We start from the raw sequence: 13,172 nt of genomic DNA on the forward strand, positions 1-13,172 counted from the left end.
CTGTGTGTCTGACTGTGTCTGTGCGTGTGTGTGTGCGTGTTTCTGTGTGTGCGCGTGTGTGTGTGTCTGTCTGTGTGTGTCTGTGTGTGTCTGTGCGTGTGTCTGTGTGTGTGTGTGTGCGTGTGTGTGTCTGTGTGTCTGTGTGTGTGTGTGTGTCTGTGCGTGTGTGTGTCTGTGCGTGTCTGTGTGCGTGTGTGTGTCTGTGTGCGTGTCTGTGTGCGTGTTTCTGTGTGTCTGTGTGTCTGTGTGTGTCTGTGTGTCTGACTGTGTCTGTGCGTGTGTGTGTGCGTGTTTCTGTGTGTGCGCGTGTGTGTGTGTGTCTGTGTGTCTGTGTGTGTGTCTGTGTCTGTGTGTCTGTGTCTGTGTGTGTGTCTGTGTCTGTGTGTGTGTCTGTGTGTGTCTGTGTGTGTGTCTGTGTGTGTCACTGAAAGCTTGCTGAGACTTTAATAAGGAAGAGACCAATGAAAGCTCAGGGAGCTTGTGCCCACAGACCAGCAGAGACAGAAAACTTTCTAAACCCGGTGTGGACTGTGATGTCAGGGTGGGCGGGGCTGAGGGGGCGTTCCTGGTGCAAATGGAACGCATCAACTGTATCCGAGGTCCTGCATGAACATTCAGGAGCTCGAGGTAAACCTGAACGTCTCAGCACTGACGCTCCTGATGTTACAGCTGTGTCACCTGCTGGCCCACCCACAGTGACGGGTCAGTGATCTAACACGACTGATGGCGCTCTCCTTCTATTCACAGCGTCAGCTTCAGTCCCTCCACACTTACTTGAGCGACTGGTTCTTGTCCTTCGTCTTGTGCTCCACCACCATTTTGCCACTCTGACCCACAGTGAAGGCGAAGGTGCCCTGCACATGCTGAGGGTAACGCAGTTTGTGCAAATGCTTCCTGAAAACTTCCGCCAGATCGGACGCCACCTCCTCATCAAAGGCAATCTTCATAAGCTACACAGAGACAGAGACAACACGAGGTCAGAGCGCCAGCTTCTAGTTTGGCTGAGAGCTGATCGGCGTGATTCTGAGGAAGGTACCTGGAAGGTGCAGGACCGCAGCTGGAGCCCCTCCTGGACAAACTGGTCCATCGTTAACGAGACCGATATCCTCTTCTCCTTTGTCAGGGAGGCGACGGGGAAGGAGCGAGTGACTGCCTGCTCTCCAACTGCAGGAGGACACCGCGGTCAGCGACAGAACGGGACAATCGACAGAGCTGCAGCCAAAATTCCTCTTACCCAGTGGATCGGTGGGCGTGCCCTTGAAGATGAGCCGGTACGTGGTAAGGAAGATGGCGCCCTCCGCTGGCAGTAGAGGCGGACCTCCCATTAGCCCCGTGGCCTCCTCGCGCCCATCGGGGATTAGGTGAACACGCATGCCTTCCATCACCAGCTCCTCGCCAGGCAACAGAGTCGGCCTCAGCAGCTTGGGCTGAAAGACAGAGAGCGACAGAGATGACCCCGTGCTACGACATCACAGCCAAACATGGCCGACAGACATCTAAAACTACATGCGCTTATCTTAGTCACAGGAACACACTTTGTTAAAGAACCACTGCAACCGTTGCATGCTTTCACACCCGTGCTGAGGGCAACCTGCACCAGTGCATGAGCCCACAGACACACAGAGAAACATGTCACAATGTGCAGCGATGGTCTCAGTGGGCCGACTGCTGAAGATGAACAAGAGCAAATAAGAAGCTGGCTTTTTCCTCTAGACCCTTACATCACTTCCTGTCCTCCGGCGAGGCCTGGGAGGTTTCTAAAGAGCGGAAATCAATTACAGCTTTGGTAGCGTGTTGCCACCCTGAGCCACAAGTTCAGCTGTTATTCGCCTGACCCTGCATGCTGCGAGAGCAGGGCAGAGATGGAGGGCGCCCTTCCTGGATCAAGCTCACATACAGCCGCCCATCATGAACAGCACCCTTCAGATGGAAGGCACGCAGCTCTGAAGGCCCTGGGAGAGCCGCTCCGGCCTCAGATAGCAGACTGCACACCCCACATGCACGGCTCCGGCGTGCTGCGAGTCACACGCTTCTGTCTGCAGCTGACAGACGTACCTGCCGTGGCGCTTTGAGCCTGAGCTGAAGGGATTGGTGAAGAGGGGAGTGGGCGGGGCTGGTTGGGGTTCTGCATGGCCTTTGTCCAGTGGGATGTAAAAACATGAATTGGTTACCTTTTGGATGGGAGGCAGTCTCTTACTCTCCCTGTGGACTGCTTCCAACGTCTCGATGTGCATTTGAACGATATCTGCAGAGTGAGAGTGCAGAGACAGCGTGAGGCTCGAGTGCTTCATGCGTGTGGCTGACACGAGGCAGACGCGGCGATTCGTCCATACCTGGTATCATGGCGTGGAGAGCTTTGAGGTGCTCGTTGGTCACGCCGCTCTCGTTGCACACTTTATCGACAAAGCGGTTAATGAAGCGCACCACAGAGTTGGCCACGTCTGAGCTCTCTGCGTCTTCGAAGCCGCTCTCCGTGTCGTAGCTTTCCGCCATGCTGCCTGCAATGCTGCAACACAAACACACGCTCTGAGCACGGACGAAGCCCCAGCTGATCGAACAACTCGATGTAAACAATAACTCCACACTCATGGGCGATGCGCGTGCTGGTCACAGAATAAAAGGAACGGTCTCTGTTTTAAAGACAGATGTTGGGATTTCACAATAAAAGCCTGTCTTACTAAACACAAAGTGAATGTGACAAAAACAGACATTTTATGTCTCAGCCAATCAGCCGCTTTGAGTGTGACAGTGTTTGATGACACTAAGACATGCTTAGCTGGATTGTGTGAAGATAAAAACATGTTTCTAAAGAGTTGTTTGTACTGTGGGCGCGCCCTCTGTGGGCAGACGGGCGCTCCTACCTGTTTGTGACGTAGCTGTTGCTGACGCTCTCCACGTCTCCGAGGCCGGAGCTCCGCAGCAGCCGGTTCTTGCTGGTGTCCAGCGGGAGCAGCAGGTAGCTCATCCTGTTGGCGTAGTGGATGGCCTGGCTGAATACCGTGCTCTCCTCCTTCTGCACGCGCTCCATCTGCATTTCTTTGCTGAGCGTCGGCCACAGCCGGCTCTGCTCTGACGCCAGCTCCAGGGCGCCGATTTCCCTTCTGTTGCCCGAGGCGACGTGCTGTTCCTGAGAACACATCGGGATGGACAAAGCTCCGTCAGTTAGACGGTGAACTTTTAATCACGTGTGCGGAGCATGGGACATGCGGGCGCTCTGCTCACCGAGTTGTTGTGCTGCCCTCCGTCCTCCGTCTCCAGGTACAGGTGTCGGATGTGGTTCTGCACGTCGCTGTAGAACATGGCCTCCCAGAACTGCATGTTGGTCCACACCATGTGCTCCTGCACACAGCTGTAGGCAAACTGGGTGACGCCTGCTCCCAGTTTCTGTCAGACAGAACACAGACGTCCAATCACAGGCTCAGTAACACCTCAAGCTGTACAGTGTGGGCGAACTCTCATTTTAGGAAGGCTGCACTCACTCTGCAGAAGGCTGTGACCAGGGGAAGAAGCGCCGCCGCGATCCCGTGTTCATCCATGTGTGAACAGTCCTGAACAGAAAGAGCAGGAAAGCACTGAGCTCCAAAACAACGAAGCACAGAGACGTGTGTGAGGCTTCACGCTTGACCTGCAAAGACTTCTATGACATGTGATCAGCCTGTATACACCTCCAACAGAAGAAACGGCTCGTGTTTAAGAGCATCTGCTCTGGCAACAGCCAGGTCGGCGAGCTGCAGCTGTGGAAACCTGACGAGTGAACAACAGTAACACAGCTGTTACTGTCACTCTGACGAGGCTGAATCCATTCTAGAGGAAGTCAAAGCTGCCACCTGATGTCAGTATGGGTCACACTCTGAACACTTCCCATAATGCCGTTCAGCGGCTTGTTTTGTGACGCCCACAGGCACGTCCTCGTGGTGTGCTTCGACACTATCAGGCCCCTTGTGTGCCGGCTCACCTGTAAGGTGCAGTTCATCATGCGCACAATGTAGTCAAACTGCTGGTCATCCAGCACAGCTCGGTTCTGCAGGACATGTTGATTGAGCTCCTGAGTCAAACACACGCGAGCTGCCCGACCCTTCAACGCCCGCAGCACCGCTGGCATCAGCTGCACAGACGACGTGACAAACGACCACGATCAACACACAAAAACAGCCTGCAGACCGAACAAAGGTTTGTGAGTGCGTCACAGACACACACGCGTCTTTACCTTCTTGGCCTCCAGCATTTTGTTCTCAAAAATGTACGTGATGCAGTTCCTGACCACCTCCAGCCTGCGAGCGCTGTTCGCCATCACGTTGCCGTTCCTGTCCACGATATCTCCTGTGGAGCAAAGGGCGTCAGACTCGCCACAGCACAGAAGCTACGCCTCCTACGCACGCACTGTCAGACTGTATGAGGTTAACACAGGAAGTTTAAGATGCACGTAAGCAGGGTCAGCGCCAACTCAGAGCGGGTGTTGGCCGCCTTCAGTTAACCTCACGTTACAGTTTCACCACACTGAGGCTTGGGCCGATATGAGTTTGCAGTCGGGTCACGTGCATGCTAAGAACAGCTCACCCAGCGGCGGCCCAGATGGCACCATGCTCTTGAGCTCCGGCTTGACGGCGGGAGGTGCGGTCTTGAGCTTGGCAGCAGCGTGATCGATGAACAGCTGCACCGCTACGTCGTCCAGCATGGGGAACGGCGCCCGATTCTGTGCGTTGTTCTGACTGTTTTCTGACGGTCGCTGGATTTTGTGCATGGCCACAGCGGGGTAGGGATTCTCCTGAGAAAACAGAAAGACGGCGATCGTTGAAGGAAGAACGGAGGAATGGCAACAAACAGAAACCGTAAGAAAGTTCAATCGATGAAACGCACATTTTTGAAGAGCTGCTCTGCAACCTCCTTGGCATGGTTCATGACTTTGTGCGGACAGGCCTCCTCTTGTCGTATCCGCTCCACCTGGTTTGCTACCAGCTGTAGAAAGAGGACAGCAGTGATGTTAGTAGCTTTCTTCCGTATCTGAGCCACACTGTGCTCAGTGACCAACGATCGTGTCTAGGGCTGCTCAATTAATCAAATTTTACGCTCCGTGTTGTGTAACTATTTTTAAATCCCTGTAGAACCTGAACCGTGTAAGCTAGCGCAATAATTTTTTTGCATATAAAACCAGAGGAGTTGTACTTACATCTGATGCCATCAGCTTGTCCTCGGTCACGGTTTCCTTCCACATAAAGCTTTACAAAAACTGCATAAAAAGCGCTTGCAGGAACAAAAACATAATATTCCAGAAACACGCTTTGCCGATCCGATCAGCTGTTCGTAACACTTCCCACAGTGAAACAGACGTCAGCGCGAACGATCGCATGTCCGCCATTTCCTGTCCGAAACTGGAAGTGACGTCATTTTCGCGGAAAATGTAGTTTTTTTACTTGTAGGCCTTAAAAGCCTATACTGGTGTTTTTATAAGTCATGTTTGACTTTTCTGAATAGTTGCTGGGATGCTTAGAACTCAAACTTCACTGCTGGAAATAGTTTATTTTGATGCACCTGCTGTTTTCTTTGCAAATTTGCATCATAGGATTGTTTTTCATTTTTTCTGCAGTATATAAAAATTGGTGTATCTCCAAAATCAGTAAAAATATAATATAAGCTCTGGCGGACTTGGTTCTATGGTAGGTCGTAAGGGTTAAATAAATATCGTCAAATAATCGCGATCTCAATTTCAGTGAAAATAATCGTGATTATCATTTTTGCCATAATCGAGCAGCCCTAATCGTGTCATCGGTGCACCAGGTTGGAACGTTTTCAGTTACGTCAGTAAAGGTTTGTGTGACAGCTGTTCATGGTAAATGCACTGATTCTTATACAGCGCGTCTCTACTCTCCCGGAGTGCTCAAAGCCCTCTATACAACATTCACACCCACTCATACAAGCACTTCCTTCTATACTTAAGTGCAATCTAAGCATTCACACTCCGCTGGACTCATTAGAGGGCAGCGGGGGGTTAGTTTCTTGCCCGAGGATACTTGGCAGACTGGGGAAGCCAAGCATCGAACCACCAACCTTCCAGTCAGTAGCTGATCTGCTCTACCGCCTGAGCCACACTTGTTGACTAGTCACGATTACGTCGACTATCAAAATAGCCGATGCGTCGTTTGAAGCTTTGTAAGATCCTGAAATTTAAGAGTGTAGTAACAGACTGAAACAGAAGGTGGTAGCACTGCATGTACAAGCTGGAAGAAGAAGAAGAAGAAGAAGAAGAAGCAGAAGAAGAAGAAGCAGAAGAAGCAGAAGAAGCAGAAGAAGAAGAAGAAGAAGAAGAAGAAGAAGATTTGAAGGATGGGTCGGCGTATCCTTCGTGGCCCACCATGTCCCAGAATTTTGTCTGAGCACCGTCAGTAATGTAAACATGTTTAACAACAACATTGTTATTGGGGGGAAATCCTTTCAAATCGACCTATCAGCTGCCTCCACACAGGTAAGTCCTGGGAGCCACATGCTGCACGGCCTCCTGGCTGATTGCTTCTTCCCAGAGGAGACTCAAACATGTGCTGACATGTCAGCTTAACACGTTTTTCCACTCGTAGCTGTCATGAACTACTGTGCTCTGTGATCGCACAAACAGGAGCGAACGGGTAGATGTTTGTGTTGAAAGACTCACGTCATCAAACAGGTCGGTGGCTCTGTAGGGGGGACCTCTCTCCGACACAAAGCCGGCGAACGCCATGCCGTCTAACACCTTGGTGAGGAAGTCGTCCTCTGACAGCGCCCTCTGGCCCAGGAAGGCAGCCTGTGGAAAAACGTTAGCAGCAATCCCATCAAGACTCTTTGACCACACAATGACCTGGAAAAGCTCATTCATGCCTTTGTAACGTCAAGGCTAGATTATTGTAATTCACTTTATTTTGGTCTCCACTCTACCCTTCTACATAGATTACAGACAGTCCAGAATGCCGCTGCACGCATTCTAACTAAAACTAAGAAGTTTGCTCACATCACTCCCGTCCTTGCTGATCTGCACTGGTTGCCTGTGAGATTTCGTATTCAATTAAAAATTCTGTTGCTTACTTTTAAAATTACTAATAACACAGGACCAAGCTATCTTAAGGAACTCTTAAACTCATATGCTCCTGCGAGGGCTTCAAGATCTTCCTCACAGTTATTGTTGGTCCAGCCCAGATCTCGTTTGAAGTCTAGAGGTGATCGAGCGTTTGCTCTAGCTGCACCTGAGCTGTGGAACAATCTCCCGATTGGCATCCGGGCGTCTGATTCTATTCAATCTTTTAAATCACGGCTTAAAACATATTTGTTTGAACTTGCTTTTTCTACCAGTTAAATCCTGGCCTTGTTTGCAGTGAGTTATTCTATTAATTTTTCTGTTTGTCTTGCGTTGTCTATGTTCTCTATCACTGTGTTTGATGGTACAGCTTTACTTTGCTATAGCTATGTGCTATAGTTTACTCTTATTAGTGGTTTTTACCTGTGAACATAATTCCACACTTATATGACTCTGATGTTATAGTGTTAATTGTTTTATTCTTTTATGTAAAGCACTTTGGCATGCCCTTGGCTTTTAAATGTGCTCTATAAATAAAGATTGTTGTTGTTGTTCTTTGTTTCCTTGGATGCACATTAACAGCGGTGTGCTGTGCCAGGACATTCCTGTACCTTATGGAAGCGAATCACAGGCTCTGGGTGAATGCGGATGATATGCAAACACCAGCGATAGCCCTGGAAGAGCCGAGCGAACAGCCACAGAAAGACCGCTCGGATCTCCTTGTCCTGAAACGCACACAGTAAAGACGACTGTCACACAGAGGAACTGAAAGAGTCTGGAAGCCTGAACCTGCCAGAGTTTATGACCTCCACCACCTCTTATGCCATCGATATAAGACAAAAACACTAATGCTGGTGTTGTGTAATTACAGCGTATGAATCACTACATGAGTTTACTCCTTGCCTGGATTTTGAGAGCAGAGGGTTGCGTGGACTGTGGGGGGAATGCATGATCGGCAACTTCCAGCTCCGGATCCAAAACCTGCAGGAACAGAAAACAAAGTCCATCACTGCTGACCACAAGTCTCTGCTGCCGATTCCTGCTGATACGGACAACAGCACAAACTCACCGTTTTCAGAGTGATGGAGCTCTGAGCTTGTATTCACTAGACTACGTGGTTAAAGCACATTTACTACACAGGTGCAAAGTTTCCTGTCAGATGTGAACAACATCTGGGAAAGCTCAGAAGAAGAGTAAGTCAGTGGCAGAGTGTGCAGACACACATCATCCTTGGTTACAGCTTTTAGGCTCAGAACAAATTCATCTGGCTAAGTGTAAGGACAGCTGAGCAGCTAAGCCCTGGTTTAGGGTTGCTATCCAACCGTCTCCAGCATCAGCGTGGTTCCTGGAGCAGCAGCACACTGAGGGACAACTGAACAGACGAGCCCCAGATCAGCTTCACACGCAGGGCTGTCAGTGTGGCAGATATCTGCTGTGCCTGGACTTTGTGTGTCAGAGTTGGATCTGTTTTCATCGCTCTGCCAGCTGAGGCCTATAACCCAGTGAACTATCAGAGCAGCGTTAGCACCACAGCAGTCTCAGGGTTAAGAGTCATGAAGCACACAGAACGGCGCAGTGACAAAAACAAAACTTTCAAAATAAATTATTTTTCTATTAAATCGATCCATTCCTTTGAGCCCTGACGTCTTTGGTATGTGGCCTAAGTCAGCAGGGCCAAGTTCAGTGTCTCTCTGGAGGGCACAGAGCTGTCGAATGATGCTGCTGCAATAACATCTGTGGCTCATCGATGTAGACTGAGACAGTGAGCACATAAGACCAAACTAAACCCAACACGACTGTAAGGAAGAGGACTCCCTTACTGCATTTATTTATATTGTATTGTCTGTATAGCACTTGAGGATCAGATACAGATAACTGCTCGTTTATGTACGAGGCATTCCTGTTTATCCAAGTCTGAGGTACGTCCCACAATCAGGGGAATTTACGATGAATCCAGCTGCCACATGCAACCACAACTAAGAGTTTGGATCATGGCAGTGCAGCACAGTGCAGGCTAAAAACACTCTTCAGGACACACAAGCGTTCTGTAGCTCTTCATCTTAGCTGACGTTTTCTAAAGCAGCACACGGTCTAACAGGTTACTCCACAACACACCTACCAGCGCTGCACTTGTGCATCTCAGTATTAGCATCCTTACTGCAGTGTAAGCTCTCAGCACTGAAACAGACAACGATTAAAATCGTTCGGCACTCCTCTCTCACGTTACTGTTGATGAGTGTCTAAAAAGAAACCGTACTGTGAGTGTCCGTGGGAAGAGCCTGACAAGTTCAAATACCAGGCTGCATGTCTGCGCTGAAAATGCAAAGCACCCTCCTCCAAATAAACACCCTCTACCCTTTGTCTCCGTGCACACAGAAGCTCAGTCGTTTACTCCAAGAGACATTATCTAAAAGGCAGAACAGAGTTTATCTGGCAGACATGTGAGTGTTTAGTTTGACTTGTCATCACTCGATAAAAGAAAACTACTGTTGATCTAAATGTTTCGACAGGACGAAACTCTAACTGGGGAAACACAAGATCGTTTATCCAGAAATGGAACATGTTCAAACACAAAACTGTGTTTAAATACAGCAGACCAGGACCACTACTGAGGTCCTTTTACCTTTGACTTCGTATTCAAGCATGCGCTTCTGTTTATCCTGTGGAACAAATCAGGTTCCAGTTATGTTGATGTGACATGTGCTGCACAGGGACAGCAGCAGCAGCTCAGGCCTCCGTGATATCTGCACATCTGTGTTTCACTCTCAGCTTCACTGTCAACGAGTTACAAAGTTTGTCCATGTTTCATGTGCAGGAAAAGGACAAAGCATGAAAAGCAAAGGGCTGTGAGTATTATATGACCGCTGTATAACTGTATCAGACGGCGCGTGAGCAACACTTTGTGTTTACATATTATTTCTCACTACACTTTACTCATGGCTGAGACTGTAAAATGACTGCATATCCAGTAAACTGCTCATAAACTGGGTATCACTTCCTGTAGCTCAAACCGATTTACTCACAGCTGATATGGTTACGAGCATGAACAGCTTTGCTGTATCATCTCCATTGTTATGAGATTTGCACAAAGCAAACAGAGCTGACAAAGGAAGCAGGAAGAAAAATCGATGTATTGGGCCTTTATCAATAATAAGGAAGCTGGAGGCATTTATAAAAAGTGTTTCTCAGAAAGGGCAGGTGCTGCAGTGCTGGAAGGAGGTGAAGAACAGCTTGATAAGAACACAAGAACAGTGTTTGGTTGGTGAGCGCGCTGCATCCAAGCAGCGGGGCTTAAAAAAGGGGAAATCCTATCAGTGACATAACCATTCAAATGTAGTAATAAGCAAAGGACTGCAGCGCTGTGCCTCAGTACAAACCGACCTCTGTGGTTGTGCATTTATCAGATAACTCAGCACTAAGGCTGCATTTCCACAGTTAAGGTGACGACACACTCGGCACTTCTTAAATGTATCTGACTTTTTTGGCAGGTATAAAAAAAAAAAAATCATACTTGGAAATGATCTCCACCCCAGTCAAGCCCAACAAGAACACACTGCTGTGCAGTATTTCAGACGTGATTAATGATAAAGTCCCGCCTTAAATGCTTTCAATGCATCCCTGCTTGTATTTACATGTTTTTACTTCAATAACATTTCCCAGTAATCGTGTGCATTGTGGCTTTGGGTGTGTTTAAGCTGCAGCTCTTACCATGGAGAGTGCCGTCTGGGTCTGCTGGAGCAGAGGTTCAGGCAGCAGGGAGATGTGGACGCACTCGGGGATGGTAACTGTGCCTCCATCCAGGTCGGCAATGATCACGTCCAGCTGCACACGCACACACACACGCACACGATTAACATCTGTGCTTCAGGGAGTGCTGATAAGAAGTGAAACAGGAGCTGATTAGATCAAGTGGAAGACAAACACAGTGGCCTCTGAGCAGCTGCTCGTTACATGACCCAGTCGATCAAACCACAGAGCGCACAGTCACATATCAGTGACACACAACCACTGCTCTTACAGCAATAAAGGTAGAAAACACAGCCCCCTGTAGCTAAAGGCTGTGATGGGGCAGCACGCAGCCACACGTGATGAGTCCCGCTAACACCATCATCAGGCCTCAACCTGGTTTCCTCGATCGTGACACTGAATCACCAACTACTGTCCTGGACGCTGATGTGTCTCGGCCGAGTTTACAAAGACGACTACGTGACAAAGCGATGCATCTACCAAGGTTAGCAGGTAGCAAACAGCTGGATGGCAGCAGCTTAAAGACGGATCCGCGGGTCAGTACGAGCTCACACGACTCACAGCTACGAGCCGCGTCAGAGCTTTTCTTATTGACGTGCATTTCACAGAGAAAGCTGTCCCTGTGTGACTGTGTGAAACTATGAAACGCGCCCTTTGTCCTCTAAACACTACGATATCACACATCTACCCCAGCCTGCAGCAGCTGTGTGTAGAGTGCACTGTGCAGGGATGTGTGATTGTTTCAGTGCTGATACAGCGCCGGGTTGGCACAGATGGCTGTGTGTCGCTAACCTGCTCTCGTGTTCATTTCCCTTCCACAGCTGTTTGATAACTGTCGTACACAAAATGTTTACAGTGGCGAACGCAGCTCACAAACCTCCTTTAGACACGCGTGTCGTGGCGAGCAGTCATCACTGACACAGACACGTGACGTCCGCCTTAAAAACAAAAGCTTTCTGGTGTCAGCGCTGAAGCTCCACAGCTGTGATCAGACGTTTACACTCATCGAACGTTTACTCTGGTCCCTCTCCACTCAGCATTAAACTAGTTCCCACTAGTGTCTGTGGGTGCCTTGTGTGAAAGCCTGCACTGGCCATCAACAGCATCTGTTCAGGTGGAACTCACTAAGAGACGCTGTGTGGAGTCACACGTGTGCACACATTTCTTGCTTTATCAAGAACACTGTTCAATAACTTCACCTACAGAAATCATTAAAAGGCCCAAATCACAAGGACAGCAGCTTTAGCCAAACCCAAGCAAGCGTTCGTTCATCGTCCCCTCAAAGACAGCTCCGTCTTTTTAGAACACGCGCTTCCTGTCCCCGGACAGCGCTCCCTGCCGACACACTTCCAAATACTGCTGATGTCACTTTAATCATATATAAGCTCACAAAACATCAACACGTTAAAGGATATCCAAGTACATTTTTTAAATAAAATGCTCGACTATTCCAATGCTCAAGATAAGCCCCGCCTCCCTCTGTACAGCTGGTGGTTGTTAAAGGAAAGCTCCGTCAGGTCGATGACACACGACAACACTCCTGTCTGGGTTCTTTCCTCAGCAAAGCTTTAAGACACAGGTTCAGCCTTACCATTGCTGACACTGCTCTTTGCTGTCGCACTGATGAAAACTACCTCGTGTAGCCTCATATTCACTAAGCTGCAAACAGTGAGGACCCACCAGCTCTTGAGTCTCAGAGCGGAAGAAGGAATTGACACCAATGATGAAGGGCGTGGGGGTGCTCAGGACCTCGAGGAGTTTTCCAGGTAGGATGGGAATGTAAGTGAAGCTGAGAAAACACAACAACAAGAGACTTTACACACGTCCTGCACTCAGCAGTGTCTACACTGTGGCTTCATCAACAGGAGTGGGACATACCTGTATTTGAGAGGAAACATGATGGCCAGCAGTGCCCGGCAGGCGTCCGTTAGTCTCTGGTAGCTGCTGGACAGGAACAGGATTTTATGCTCCGTCAGGGCGGCGCAGAACAGACAGAGAACATTGGCGATACCTGAGGGAGGACAGAGGACGTGTCATCCACCTCACCTGCTGCATGCACGCACAGAAATATTGGTGATTTGAAGTTTCATCATATTTGATAGGGTTGAAGGTTCTCATGTCTTTTAAACTGCAGAATCAACCTGCATTTATTCTTTGAACACTAAAAGTGTAAAACTGTAAGCAAACTATCCTCTGATTGGCTGGCTCTCAGAAACAGAAGGTCTGAGCAGCAGGTCGTGGCCACAGCCATGTGTGAGATGCATATGGAGATATCCATGTTCTTCATGCAGAGCAAAGAGGATAAAAAGGTCTAACATGGAGAGTTTGTGTTTAACACTGACAGAAAATGAAGCCACGGGTCTTCCCCGGCCTGTAGCAGACACGT

General features: G+C 49.0%; 1 protein-coding gene across 5 annotated transcripts in view; it reads right to left on the reverse strand.

Moving 5' to 3' along the window:
* sbf1 (SET binding factor 1) overlaps positions 1–13,172 on the reverse strand; it is a 52,332-nt gene that overhangs the window by 11,065 nt on the left and 28,095 nt on the right. For all 5 annotated transcript variants that reach the window (XM_085376322.1, XM_085376321.1, XM_085376319.1 and 2 more), the window contains 18 exons: positions 12,665–12,797; positions 12,467–12,575; positions 10,748–10,861; positions 7,943–8,020; positions 7,651–7,764; positions 6,644–6,772; positions 4,858–4,956; positions 4,558–4,765; positions 4,208–4,320; positions 3,956–4,105; positions 3,480–3,548; positions 3,223–3,384; positions 2,862–3,127; positions 2,334–2,506; positions 2,172–2,245; positions 1,235–1,427; positions 1,037–1,164; positions 775–950 (listed from right to left, as the gene is read on the reverse strand). In XM_085376322.1, the coding sequence (XP_085232448.1) occupies positions 775–950; positions 1,037–1,164; positions 1,235–1,427; positions 2,172–2,245; positions 2,334–2,506; positions 2,862–3,127; positions 3,223–3,384; positions 3,480–3,548; positions 3,956–4,105; positions 4,208–4,320; positions 4,558–4,765; positions 4,858–4,956; positions 6,644–6,772; positions 7,651–7,764; positions 7,943–8,020; positions 10,748–10,861; positions 12,467–12,575; positions 12,665–12,797 (2,488 nt within the window). The remainder of the gene's footprint in view (positions 1–774; positions 951–1,036; positions 1,165–1,234; positions 1,428–2,171; positions 2,246–2,333; positions 2,507–2,861; positions 3,128–3,222; positions 3,385–3,479; positions 3,549–3,955; positions 4,106–4,207; positions 4,321–4,557; positions 4,766–4,857; positions 4,957–6,643; positions 6,773–7,650; positions 7,765–7,942; positions 8,021–10,747; positions 10,862–12,466; positions 12,576–12,664; positions 12,798–13,172) is intronic.

The sequence above is a fragment of the Diplotaxodon limnothrissa genome, linkage group LG17 (assembly GCF_057381915.1).
Source record: "Diplotaxodon limnothrissa isolate DT_005_m linkage group LG17, D_limnothrissa_male_GT1.1, whole genome shotgun sequence".
In the NCBI taxonomy this organism is placed as follows: domain Eukaryota; kingdom Metazoa; phylum Chordata; class Actinopteri; order Cichliformes; family Cichlidae; genus Diplotaxodon; species Diplotaxodon limnothrissa.